This window comes from Centroberyx affinis, unplaced genomic scaffold (assembly GCF_046629955.1).
Source record: "Centroberyx affinis isolate AG114_WGS23_722 - 3 ecotype Tasmania unplaced genomic scaffold, CSIRO-AGI_Caff_v1 ptg004200l_1, whole genome shotgun sequence".
In the NCBI taxonomy this organism is placed as follows: domain Eukaryota; kingdom Metazoa; phylum Chordata; class Actinopteri; order Beryciformes; family Berycidae; genus Centroberyx; species Centroberyx affinis.
In genome coordinates, this window is record NW_027281948.1 from 79,039 (window position 1) to 93,675 (window position 14,637).

At 41.5% G+C, this 14,637-nt stretch overlaps 1 protein-coding gene across 1 annotated transcript; it reads right to left on the minus strand.

Moving 5' to 3' along the window:
- Positions 1 to 322: 322 nt before the first annotated feature.
- lhx5 (LIM homeobox 5) lies at positions 323 to 13,586 on the minus strand. The gene is made up of 5 exons (XM_071542878.1): positions 13,414 to 13,586; positions 11,035 to 11,258; positions 9,583 to 9,860; positions 6,137 to 6,302; positions 323 to 678 (listed from the first exon to the last, which is right to left on the minus strand). The coding sequence occupies exons 1-5, from the start codon at positions 13,584 to 13,586 to the stop codon at positions 323 to 325; spliced, it is 1,197 nt and encodes a 398-aa protein (XP_071398979.1).
- Between the last annotated feature and the right edge of the window lie 1,051 nt (positions 13,587 to 14,637).

Genomic DNA, 14,637 nt, shown 5'->3' on the forward strand with positions numbered 1-14,637 from the left:
TATTTTTCTAATTCAAGTCCAGGGTTCCCGGGGGGGCTATGTTTTGGAGTGTATATGGGGTAGCAAATATTACTTTATCTTTTTCCAGCAAGCTATCCCATTCTCCACCCCTTTCCTCTGTGTGTCTCCTCCATAAACTTGATTCCATCTCATGTCCGTCAATTCACTAAAATAATTGAAAACCAGTCCATGATTTTAAAAAGTCCTCCATAGAAATTTGAATGGTACTTTTCACTCCACAAATTGGATTTCCGATTCATCTCCTGAATTGACTGGACTGAAATGGAATTTCAGCCCAGGAATAGTCCCCGCCCCTCCTCCTTTACCAGGCAGTGGTTTCACCCATCTCCTGGCCTTGGTGGGACATAGGAGCGCTGTAGCTGGAGTTGCTGGCCAGGGAGAAAGGAGGGCTGGGCCCTCCCCCATACGCTTCCCCCGGGACAGGCTGCAGAGAACTCGGTAAGCCCGGCTCAGGACTAGGGGTTTCTGCATGGGAGATCATGTCCGTGAACCTTTGGTCATCTGAAGGATGGTGGCCTGACACAGATCCCTCCATGCCTCCGGGGCCAGAGCCCAGGATATAAGGGGACTCGGCTGGAGACTGAGCCTGCGAGGAGGGAGGGCCATGGGGGAAGAAGTCATAGTTACTCCCTGGTCCGTAATAGTCACCCTGGTATTCTGTGGGGGGGATACAGGAGAATGCAAACAGTTAGGCCTCTGTCAAAGACAATGAATATACATAAAAACATTTGGAGTTCATGACCAAACTTCAGGATGAGATTCTCATACTCTATTCTAAGTTCCCTGCAGCAGTGTGCGGTTTTACACACTGCTCTCCAAACCTGATCCCCACCCAAGCAGTGAAATTGGTCACGTCCAATTTCCAACCATTCAGTCTCCAACCAACCCCATTCGAGTATATAAACAACTACACACCTCTCCACCTCGGATCGCTCGTCTTTTGCACAGTGCATTCATCTCCCTCATTCATTCAACTGGCATCCATGCATGCACTTCAATGGATCCCCTGCTGAATCTTCTTGCTTTTCGACCAGCAATTCCAAAATGAGATTCCAGACTCCCCTCGGCCCAGCCAGGCCCAGCGCTCTGCAGCCCCATCGCCTGCATCTCCATCATGTTTGGTGCAGCTTTGCAGCCCACTGGAGATACCAGCCCAGCCCTCTTCCTCGCTGGGTTGCGGCTGCTTAACGCGCCGCGCAGATCCCTCTCCCTCGTTCCCAGCATCCACTCCAGCATTCCCTTTCCCCTGGCCACCTGCTTTGAATTTGCCATCCCTATTATTTTTTTCCCCTTTAATTACGCCATCTGCTCCCATTTCCCTTTCCTCCCTTTTCACAATACCCCCTACTGCCTGTTAGGCTTCAGCCTCCGACCCGACCTCTCTCCACAGTTTTGTCCACTGGTGGACTCCACGCCACTTCTAGCATTGCAGTAGCAGTGCGCATCCAAAGCCATGGTTTCAGCCTCCGTTTTTGATGCTGCTTCAGCTTCATCCACCAGTCACAGTGTTGCATCATCAATAACTTCGCCCCAACGTTATGTCAATCGTTGCAGTCTTTTAAATCCTTCCACAAGGTTTGCCTCATTCCCTTTCCATCATTTACAGTGATATCAATATTGTCTTTCCTTTTCTCACCTCCAGCACCATCACAGTGCAACAACAGTCCTCTATCAAAACACACCTCTCTGGCATCCACTTCACATCCAAACATATTATGGTTCCACATGTCCATACGAGCATATCGTCAAACATCTGGGAAGAAGGTCCTTGAATGCTTGCGACCTACATTCACTGAAATCCTGAAAAACTCATTTTATTTCTTAAGATATTACTAACCTATATAGACATTAACATTTGAAACTCCTTCTGCTTGACAAGCTTCCTTGCTGCATCTAAATGTGCCATTACACATGGCTCCACTCATTGCCCTTGCACACTCTTACAAATTCCTTCCTTGGGGACATTTTGGCACTCTCAATTCATGGCTTAAGTCTGTCTTCCCTGGCATTCCCAAGCTAGTTTCTCATGCCATTCCCTTCAGAGTGCTCCAGTACAAACTGGCATCTTCACGTAATGCGGACAAATTCCAGTCCCAAATGCCAAATGCTGTCACAGGAATCTACAGCACAACCTCAGCTTTACATAAACTTTCTAGCTAACCTCTGACGCTGGTTCTCCTTGAGAGGTCCCAGCACAATCCACAACCAAGGATTGACGTCTCCAGGCTTATTCACATTTATATTTATCTCTAACGCGCTAGGGGGTGACTTCTCCACGCAATGTTTATGGTGTGAGTCAGCCTCATACTACAGCTTGAGAGCTGTCCAGCACAGCTTGGGTCCGCGGCTGACGGTTAACATCTCCAAGGAGCGCACACATGAATCCAGTCCTGAATGTCCAGCCACCTTGAGATCCCTCCAGGACAACTTCAGTTTTAGACAGTGGGCTGACATCTAATATACCCAGCGCTGCCCTACACAGCGTTCCTCTTGCAAGGTGTCAGTACAGCTTAGGACTGTGACCTAGGTTTGATGTTTCCAGGTGGCACCGAGTCCCTCCTGCCAAACCCTTAAGAATTGCTCTGCTCAACCAGCGACATGACATCTCCAACTCATGCGCCAATACATCCAGCTTGACTGCCTAACTGCCTCATGATCCTTTTGACACAACCACAGTGCGATGTCCAACACCTTAATACGATGACTAAGTTCAAATCTTTACTGTTCTTTAAACTCGACACCAACACACATGGCTGTCCCCTTGTGAGGTGTCAGTACAATCGCGGACTACAATCTAGGGTTGACTCCAAGCACTGCACTGTCGGAATTACTGCATGCACAATCTTGATGTTACGTTCCCTCGTGCTATTCCCACCAATCTGTGGAATCTCAAATTCACGAGCTGAAGTTCATGACAAACGTTTGGCAGGAAAGATATTATTTCATATTTATTCAGCTGATCTACTTTCCCCGAAGCAGTATACACTTTTTCACACAGCAGTACAAACCTGCTTCCCCCAGCAAGAAAATAAACTCAATCACTTTACTGCCATGACTGTTTATTAGAAACAATATTGCCAAAACATTATACAAAGTATCCATCCAATCTCTAGCCATCCACACCCCACACATCCAATCACCGCACTCCCCATTTGGGTTTATCAGCAACTGCGAAACCTCTTTTGCATCTCACCACCTCCATACTCTCCTCCCAAATTTATATCTCCCTCACCTCCAAATTCTCCTCCTTGAGTTACATTAAAGCCTTTCCATCAGAGATCAATGGCTGATTTCACTCCACTGCCACCAATGTTGCACTAGCATCCCTCTTCTCTATCCCCACCATATATTCTTCTCACTCCTATTTCAGTCTTAATAGGTAGAATCAGGAATTAACAAATTTACATATCAAGAAATATATTGTGTAATTACAACTATATATATATATATATTATTATATATATATATTATTGTATATATATATATATATATATATATATATATATATATATATATATATATATATATATATATTATTTTTTTTGTGATTCTATGTGCTGCTAATCCATTACATAGTGACACTGTTACACATATCTTTTGAAAATTAGCAAGAGAAACAATAAGGGCTGACATGACATTCACAAACAAGCTAATTATTTGATCTCACAAACAGGCCCCTGCTAGGGGGCCTGGGGGGGGAGGGGGGGGGGGGGCTCTACAAACCATAATTACACTCACACATCCACACACACCATGCCACACACAGGCATTCCTCTCTCCAAGCTGAGGCAAAGGAACATAAGGAAGGAGCGAGCTCAAATAAAGGAGAGCAGGCTGCCCTGTGCTGTCGCAGCACAAAAGGGTGTGAAAAGCAGTGTGCTAAGAAAGCAAGAGAGATGAGAGTGAGGGATGAAGGTTTTGTCCTCTGTTTTTCCCTCCCACTCCCTGCGTTCTACCCTTGAAGGATCCATTTTATTGTATCCTCAATGCCCAAGCCCTTCAGGTAGATATGCAGTCGCTGTATAGATACGACAGTTCTCAAACTGTCCATTAAAATTAAACTGCTGATATACATGGCAAGTGCATCTGGTTTATTTCTCCAATTCTGTTAACAATAATAATCATATTGAGCTGCTGTGTTGGTGCTGTGTTGCTATCTGGTGCCCATTTGCTGTTGTCTTGGAATGGTTAATTCTTGTTCCAGGAGACCAATAGCCAATAGAAGGTCAGTAAAACCACACTATCTCCATATGGGTGTTTTTTTTTTTCTTTTGATCAAGGCTGAAATTTCCAAGTGGTCTTGACAAGGCTTTAAAAAGGAATATTAATGTGAATCTGTCTATAAACTATCTGGAGCTCAAATTGCACTCTAGCTGTATACTTAGAAAGGAAAACTACAGCCAGAAGAAAATAAGATTATCTTTTAATCAGAAATTCACTATGTATAGATAATATAAGTAGTCTGTAACAACAAAACAATTATTCTAATCTCAATCAGTAGATGATGTATATGATGTACTGTATATATATAAATCTGCTCCATTTTATTGTTACAAATAATTGTTGAATCGGCTATTTTAGAATGAAATTCTCAGTGAAATTAACATTCCATCAGTTTATTAAGGCATGTTTTGATGTGTGTTTTGATGTGCCAGGACAATACTCTAAATTGTTTTTCAACATGTCCTGGTCAGTGAATGAATGCAGCACAGCAAACACCACTACATTATCTCAGTCAAACTAACTCAGCAGCCATAATTAAATGACTTCATGAGTAAGTAGGCACAGTTATTTTTAGTTGATACATTATTCCTTCAGCAATGATCATAAAGCAGCATTGAATACTAGTATGATAGTATGATACTAGCATTTATAATGTGGAGGTCTATGTTATTCTTTTGTTAATAGGAGTTAATATCCCAGACCATCATTCAGAATACTTATTTTTCCATAATTGAGATATTTGCTATTCATTACTTCCAATATATATTTAACGTATCAAAAAAAACTCATGGAAACTACATTGGATGAATGTACTGTGATGTGTTATAAAAAAAAAAACATCTGCCTGAAGACTTAGCTATATTTTTATGGCACAAATTAGCAATTTCTCAGAAAGAAAATAACACCCCTGAAATAAGCATTTCATTTTCATCAAATGCAGCAATCTTTAAATATGTCTTGGGTACAGTTTCAGATAAATCTAATGCCTGTTTCAGTCAGTACAAAATAACAACAAAATATCTCAAAAATGGAAAAAAGATACCAAACAAGAGAAGAGGTATCTCCTAACTAGAGTGATGGAAGCAAATCTGACAAATGCCGGTATTGTCCTTTATTATTTCTAGAGTTTGCATGTTTACTATTATGGAAGTTCTCTTTCTGTCTGACTGAGCATTGCAAAGCTCTTCACACAGCTCTTACTCAGTGACATCACAGGAGAACAGAGGGGCTCAGAAACAAATAAGTAACCAAATAAATAACACACAAAAGCCATGGTGTCATAGAATTTGTCTTTTGAGTTAAAATGCATAACTGAAGTATGCTGAAATACTATCGCCCCGCTGCTAGCTTTGTTTACATAATGATGTGTTGGATTGAAGACATTTGTTCCACTCTAACGTTTGACTGAGCCTATCATACAAGGAGTGACAGTATGTGACAGTAAAGCAGGAGTTTTACACATATTTGGAGGCTTCAAAATCACTTGCTTACATTTGTAAACGCTGAAGTAAAACTGACTGGTGTTTTGAGTTTTGATCAAGAAAGCTCCTAAAAGCTTATTTTCCAACTAAGAGTCAAATCCTTTAGGAACATATATGATTATAGCCCAAATTTAGATGATTAATAAACTACAGATCATACGTAAGTTACATCTGCAGCATACTTAGATATATTAGCACCATCTCAACAATATTATCTCCTTGCAGCCTGCTCAATCATAAATCATAATAACTCTCCATATCCCACATGAATATTGCAAGCAGTAAAGAACCTATATATATTTAACGTTAAAAACACCACAACATGCGAGCCAGTGCTCTAAATTCAAATGAGTTTGGAACTGCACGTGTTGCAATAAGCTAATACTTTCTTCCAGTGTCTGCCTCCTTACCTCCGTAGTAGCCATAGGCCCCGGGTCCCAAAATATCCGCATCCTCCAGCCTGCCTCCCAGGGGCCTCATCCTCCTCGGCCCCCTGAAGAAGGCATGCCGCCGGGCGCCCAGAGCGCTCAGCTGCTTCATACGCCGCTCTTTGGATCTTCTGTTCTGGAACCAGACCTGGAATGAACCAGAAGGGAAGAGAGAGACGCTGAGTTACCAGCTGATCTTACCTTTTACAGTTTTTATGTTGAGCTTGAATTGTGTCCTTTTCCTTTAGTGTTTTATTCAGTGAAATGCAGTATTTTTCAAATTTAGCCTCCATTGACATTATTCTATTCATCCCTCTTCAGACAATCACTCAGTCAAACTTCCACTATGTCATGCCAAGAGTGTAAAACCACGTTGCTGTCAGACAGAGTATTGCATCTTGCATCAAAAAGAATGTGAAGCACATCTCACAAATTAAAAAGCGAATGAATAATTATCAACTATGACTGATTTCAATTTGAAACTTGATTATTTTAGTAATTCCATAGATACATTTAATTTCATGCTCATTGTTGCAGAGTTAGTGTTGAAATCACAATCCTGAATAGATGTTAAACCCACTGCTCCGAGTCGAGGCTGCTTTTGTTGTTGCTGATGACTGGACATTTCTTTTAAAAGATACCTGCAGTTTTATGATTCAAAAACTAACAAAGCATTTCTCACAAGTGACAAAAAAAATCTTTTCTTCTGGTTTATCAGGATTGTATTTCCCTGACGCCTCTGTAAGGATTTTGAACTGCATTTGTCATCTTTTGATTTTGCCTGTGTTCGTCTGTATTGTTGAAGGTGTAACTTCTGGTGTATTTGCCTTCATGGCAGTCGATCTCAGCATGACTACCCCGTTTAAATCATGTCTGAAAATAAAATAATTTCACCGAAACAGTTAAAATTAGCCAAACATAAAATGAAAATAATGCAATACCAGAATTAAATTAGTATAATTAATGGTTAACACCAGGAGCATTTTCTACTTGTAGAAACTGTCACACTATCTCTGGAGAACACTAGGCATGACAAATAATAAGTCAGGTTTGAAGGAAAGAATAAGGAGACACTGTTTGAAATTAAGCATCTTCTCTGACAGAATATAATAAGCAATACTTGAGCCAAGATCTTGGCCTGGAAACTTGGAAAAACAATTTTGCAAAACACTTTTTGCTACACTTTTCAGTCATGGAGAGATGTTTTCCCAGTGTGAAATACGAGATTAATAGAAATGCAATATAAATGTATACCAATACACAACCTACCTCACCTCAGTGCAAGTACAAATGTGAAGTCTAGTCTCCAGAAGTTGACTCAAACCAGAATATAAAAGAGCTTGTCACTGATGTTGAATAAACTGTCTTTGAAGAGGAACAAAGGCAGATTTAAAAATGTGAAAATGCACAACATACGGAAGAATTGCTTTGCATTATAAACACATAACACATCTTGTTTTGCCTTTGCATCACTGCTGCATAATGATGTATGTTAACACCGACTAGGCTACACCAGAGGCAGAATCCCACTGTGCTGCAGATTAACAAAAACACACACACAAAAAACACCTAAAACCACTTAGGCACTGCTCTCTGTGCTCCGGCAGCAAAGGCGACACCTGCTTATTGAGAACAATCGTCTAACTGTAGGGTACATTTTTATGGAAATGTTCTCGCTCCCCTCGAGAGAGCGTTGCTTAGGGATTACATACACATGCTGGAGAAGCAGCATGGCTCAGAGGGCTCCCCGCGTAGAGAGCAATGGTATTTAACACACAGCGAATGAGGAGTGAGATGACGAAATAAAGCCTCCATTTTGGCTCCAAGCATCACAGCAAAATGCATGGTGGGTGATCGTGGATGGATGGATGGATAGATGAATGGATGGATGGGTGAATGGACTCTTTGATTGATTGATTAATTGATTGATTGATTGATTGATTGATTGATTGAGCTTTGTTGATGCAGGACGCACACACAGACACACACACAAACACGCCATTATCTTTAGATTATATGGAGGCCCTGGTGTGGTCTGATAAGGAGAGGGAATGGGCTGTAAGTGAGTAAGAGCAGAGAGGTGGGCAAGGGGAGGGTGGTATGTAAATCTGTGAAATCAGTGATAATTACAGTGAGCGCACAAAAAGCCACATCACAGCTGGCAGAGATGGTGCTAATCATCCTGACACAGTCTGCACCCAGACACGAGTGTGCGTGAATGTGTGAGTGTGTGTGTGTGTGTGTGTGTGTGTGTGTGTGTGTGTGAGAGTGTGTGTGCGTGCGAGTGTGTGTTTGTATATGTGTTAGAAAAATAGATGGAGGAAAATAGAGAGAGATTCCAAGCAGAGTATGTTTGCTTTATGTGCAAAACATGTATTTTATTTCTATTTAGGGTTAGTCTTGCCTTTGGCAAAAACAAGACCAACCATTTGCTAATGGCTGTGTAACACCTATGATTACTGAAATAAATAGTTGTCTCCACAAAATTGATGATTTTCCTAAGAAATGTATTATGTATTATGCATATTTATTATATCCATGCATAGATAAATTGGATTACTAGATCTGAATTTGATAGTATAAATTAACTTCTCACCAGTTATAGATATAACAGGAATACACATTTTCATATCAAATACAGGGTTGAGCACCATTTGAAACCAGTAATTTAAAGCAGCACTGAATTACAATAAACAAAAGTAGCAACACATTAATTCATATCAAAAGTCTACATGAATATTCATGTGGACTATTCATGTGCAGCAATAACTGGAAGCATGGGTTTCTAATATTATATGGAAATTCAAAGCCAAGTGTATTTTTAGGCCACACAGCTACTTCTTTGTCTATGTTTTATTATTATTTATTTTCATATGGATATAATAATAGAAATATACACAAGGCAAATGCCTATATATTATATTGCCATCTCAGCTAATTCGGGTATAGACCCAAGTATTATAGGCAACAATCATTATCCTTTATCCTTAAAAAAAACATACGTTTTTTGTCTTTTGAAAAATATTATTTGCTATTTACAAAGTCACTGTCTAGTCATCTCTGTAAATATGATAAAAAAATATATATATATAATTTCCCAGTTTTGTCATGAGTTGTGCACTCTTCGAAATTAGACCTATATCCTGCTAATAGACCACATCATGTTTTGACATTTCTCCCCTCTCAAATGGATAATGAGGTCTTCAATTAAATGTGTCTGTGGTTTTCAGTAAAATTAAAACCCAATTCCACTGAGTTATCATCCGTCGTCCCTCACTAATTCATCATTGTCTCGGTAGATCCTCCTTCAGTCCGTCGAGCCTCGTGTTTTATCACCGCGCCCAGTTTGTTTTTCCTGCAGCCCACAGCAGTGTGCAGCAGCGACAACAGTGCCGAGCCACATAAACAACAGACGGCTGATATCTTACCTGGATAACTCGCATGTTTAGTCCCGTTTCCTGGGCCAGTTGTTCTCGAATGTGTCGGGTTGGTTTTGGTGTGGCGACGAAAGCGGCCTTTAACGTTTCCAGCTGCTTGGCCTTGATGGTGGTCCGGGGCCCCCGCCTTTTGGTCCCCGAGTTCTGCTCCTCATTCTCATTATTGTTCGTTTCCTTATCTGAGGACGTTGAATTGTCCGTCTCTTTTATGTCATCCTGTATTGGGTCCTGCAGATCCGGCGATAAACTCCTATCTGTACACGACGACACTGGGGAATGGAAGGAAGGGGGGAAAAAACACATATGAAGGTCTCGAATGTCAAGGGGGTTTTCTGGTTTAATTAGGCCTAGACCTGCGTGGCAGTAACACACTGCAACGCTATACCTCCACCTTAACTAGCCATTTAATGTTTGTCTTGAAACCCTTTTTTAAAGAAGTGAAAAAAAAAATCTGCAAATGCGGTGAGATGATTTCACTTGTTTTCCACGAAAATATTTTTTTCTGATTTTTTTTCAATCATTAGAGTCACTAGAGATCTGCCTTATTCTGCCTGGTTTCAAAATGTTGACACTAAGGCTATTTACAGATAATTCCTTAAACAAGTGAAACTGCACTGGAAACAAGTGCAGTTATCTCATCCTATTAGCAGAATTTTCATCTGTTTTAAGAAAAAGAAGATTTTGAGTGAATATGAGGCTATATGACATTTTGCAGTGCAGCTTCAAGAAAAGACGTGAAGCCATCAGGCCTTCCCTCGGTGAACAAAATGATTTTATGAAGGTTTAAAATAATAGCAACCATTTATGTGACAGACCTTTTGGACAACCAAGCATAACCCTGGTACACCTGGTTGGAGTGGGGTTGTTGTCCTTGGGACCCTTATATTAATACAGATAGAAAATATAGCAGGGATTGTATAATACAGCGGCGAGACCACACTAAGGCGCCTGTCCCCATGGAGCCTGGCGTACAATAACAGATTATCATTGTCCTTTGGAGGTAAATATTGAAACCATTCATCTGACAAGGTTGTTGTGATATGCTCTCCATAGACTACTGCAATTGTTCAAAAAAAATCATCAATAGATTTGTTTGTGTCCCACGTCCACTCCTGTCTTTCTTTCGCCAATTTAGGGGACTAAATGGATGAAAGCGGGTGTGCCATACTGTCAGGCTTTGGCTCACAGTCCCGCCCAAGTTTGTTGATTCAAAACAATTTTGTTTAACAGACATTTAAATTAATATGCCATTAAGCTGCTGAATGGGGAAAAGGACGTGTATTCAAGGTCTTTTTCATTGAAATCTTTAGATATTTTCAGAATAGAGCACGCACGCAGGCACGCACACGCACACGCCCTCACACACACACACACACACACACACACACACACGGTAGACGGAGGTTTGGCCGCTACAGCCTATTCGCGTTAGCAGTGGATTACCTGAGTTCAAGTTGACTTCCTTGATGGCTCCAGAGCTCGCATAGTCTTCTTTGCACACAAACTTGTTTTCGTCTATCACATACAGTTCCTCGCCCGTGGACAGCTGCTTGTTACACACCATGCAGGTGAAGCAGTTCAGATGAAACACCTTGCTGCGGGCTTTGCGCACCAAGTCGTTTGGTGAGATTCCCTGCAGACAGCCAGCGCATTTTGTGCCAAACCGTCTGAAAAAATAAATAAATAAAAAAAAAATGAAATATTTGTCGTGACATTTTTTAACATAAGCGGGTTTGAGCACTCAGTATTAATGGAAATGGAAAGAGTAAACAGCGCACATTGTTATTATAATTACTCATGGCCTTGTTTAGCGAATAGCCTGCATCCAATACACATCATATTATTTGATAGAAATATCTAATATTTTAGGCATATGATTATATAGCCTATGTGAGCAACAATAACAATAAAAGGCACAGACTTAATAATAGGCGTCCTCAGAATAATATTAATTATAAGGCTAATAATACTGTTTAGTTCTAACAATAATAATACTACCGCCACCACTTCTTCTTCTACTACTACTACTACTAATATTACAAATAAAATAATAATGAGAATAATAATAATAATAATCATAATAATACTTTTTGAAATCTAATAAATAAAAGGCTAACAATATTTGCCAGTCATTCTTAAAATCCTCACTACTGAAGCAAAAGGCCTAAACATCAACACGATAGCCTACAATGTTTACCGCAATAGGCCTAATAAATAAAAACATATCTATAACTCTCATGACTGAAGGAATAGTAAACGCGACGGGGCTCGTGAAGCGGGGAATCCAAGTCACACCGCTTTCTAAAACAGAGAAAATCACAGCTAGGTCCTCCTCATAATTTTGATGGAGGCGCTCTGACAATAACCCCACGCAAAACCTATTAGTGACAATCAACACATTGTAGCCAGGGATATATTATGGGATTAAGCAGAGTAGGAACATCTAAGCGTGAAAATCTTCCCTTAATCCATATTCACCCGCTTAAATACTGGGTGGGTAGACTCATCAATTGGATACACAAATAGACTAAATACATTTCACAGAATTTCCCCCGTTATTTCTCAGCATGGATAGAGCAGAGTGTCAACAGAGTGTCAACAGAGGGCCACAGGAGAGGTGCTGACCGTCCCAAAGAGGCAAAAGAAGAACGCATCACATTTTTATCCAGTTCGTAGTGATTTGGCACTGCCTCTCACCAGGACCAGGGTTTAATATGGAGTTTTGTAGGATGTTGAGGTGTTTACATCGGGCCTACATGTCCACTTGGAATTTGAGTCGGCCTTGGAAGGGGGGTGTGGGGTGCTTAAGCCATTGGTAAAGGCAAGCACCCCTTTTTTTTGTCGTGCATTGTTTTAACACTAATGTAAGCTTGTCTCTCCATTTGCAATGGTATCGCTTCACTCTCCCCTTTCACATGCATGGCCAAGCCTCCCCCAGTGAAAGGGCAGAACTCTACTTACACAACAAATGGACACATTAGGGTGATTACTGTTTCGCCTGGCTAATGGCTGGCCATTTAAATCCGCAGCTTGATGGGACCGGAGTAATATGATGGCCAAGGCCGTCCGGGGCCAATAATAGCCTGTCCCAACAAAGGCTTAAATACTATGTCTTACATGTCATTAGACAATTTGGGGGAAAATAACTGACACATACAAATGAAAATGATGCTAAGAGAGTGCGACGAGACAAACAAGGGCTTCACTTATCACTCAATTAAGTGAAACACTTTTTAGGAATTGTGCACGGCTTAAGAGCCTAATGGATAATAAAAAAAAAAAACGGTTGTTTGGATCAGTACAAAGGATAAAAACGGTAAACACAGAGCACAATAAAATTTCAGATGTCCTATCTGTTATTGTAGAGGCGCAGTCAACAGGCCAAACGTCAGCCTGTTCTGATATGGCCAATATTTTATGATGGGGCCTACAGACAAACACGATTTACACGTTTTAAAATGTTGTAAAGTTTTAAAGTAAACGGGCTATCAATTATGTCTTTAGACGTATTCCACTGTAGATTAATTTAATTTTATCAGCGTGTACGTTGGTAACGAGGGTCCAATCTGTTTTAGCCCAAGTGATTCGATATGTTTACTGTTATGCATATAGCCTACATTTTATCTCTAGGCTTGGCTTTGAGTGTCACATTGTTATTATTGATTTTTTTTTTTTTTTTTTTTAAATCAAGTGCATGACACTCAGAGAAATGTTGACCTTCTTTTATACTGTGACATTATGGCACAGGCTAAATCACGGTGGAGACGAGGATCACAGCGTAATTAGGACGAGCTCTGAATCTTGGCAATATATCTGTTGTACCTGAAAAAGTCAATTTTGCAATAGAGCTTGCCGTCCCTGGAGAAGCACTTCTCGGTGAGGTTGCAGTTGCAGTCACAGCACTGGACGCACTTTGCGTGCCAGGCTCTGTCCAGCACGTTGAGGAGGAACCGGTCCAGGATGGGCCGTTCGCACCCGGCACAGTGGACCATCATGTCTCCGGCCTGGAGGACGCCGAGTGCCGACCTTCCCACGCGGACTCCGCTGCTCGGACTGGGGCAACCCGGGTCTACGCGGAACAACGTCTTGGCTCCGGGATGGTGCACAATTTTCTGGAGCAAATGTGCCGTCGGGCGACAATTGCAGCAAACCTCCCCGTCAAAGGCAGCGGAGTGACAATCCCCGGGAATTATTGTAGTCCTGGTCCTGCTCGTTGCTGTCCTGGCACTTGTCACAATCCACAATCCAGAGGAGAGAAAGAGGGATCTCAGCCGCGCCAGCTGTATTCACTGACGGACTGCATACCAGGCATATTCTCTCACGCTGTATATTCAGAACGAACTGTCAATACTTCTTTTGATCGATTATTTTATTTCTGCCGTTTTATCCTTTCAGTCATACTTTGTTTTGGGTCCAGTTATTTTCTCCGCCTCACCTCACGTCGCCACTTTCGCATCACTGTGCCTGGGTTATCATGAGGTTTGCAAGCGCGACACGCATCCCGCATTCAGATTGGACGACGCCCTCGTTAATTCCTGTGCCCGGCCAGCCAATCAGAACACAGTTGTTATGGTTACACGTTTATAGCTGTAGCCTCCCGAGTGGACCTGAATCATATGATGTCCAGAAATACTAGGACCCGTGGATTCGGAGCGTTTCTAGAGGCCAACATGGATCTGGAGGATCTTTTTAGGCGGGTCATGGAGGCAGAAGGGGAAAACCGCAACCTGTAGGGTGTAGATTATGGAAAACGAATAGCCGCCGTCCGCTCTGCAAACATTTTGATTGGGACCCTGAACCTTCAAAGTTCACGGCCCCTGCACTCAGAGAAGACCTATCAAAAAAAAAAAAAACAAAAAAAAAAATGATGAAGGTTATGGGAAATCTGTATAACAGGCGAGAGAGGGCCTTTTTTTTTTACGTGGCGCGGTGCTGCCATTGAAATGAACCTGAATAGATGCAATGGGAGAGGGAGTAGCTGAACAAGGACTAATGCTACAAAACCTTATGACAAAACCTGCCTGCATTACACTGCGCCCGTGCAGG

Excerpts from the sequence above, each read along its gene's own strand:
- lhx5 (XM_071542878.1), bottom strand. The coding sequence starts at position 13,586 with ATGATGGTCCACTGTGCCGGGTGCGAACGGCCCATCCTGGACCGGTTC. Across the intron at positions 11,259-13,413 it reads TGCAAAATTGACTTTTTCAG|ACGGTTTGGCACAAAATGCG; the intron begins GTACAACAGATA and ends TTATTTTTTCAG. Across the intron at positions 679-6,136 it reads GGCCTATGGCTACTACGGAG|AATACCAGGGTGACTATTAC; the intron begins GTAAGGAGGCAG and ends TCCCCCCCACAG.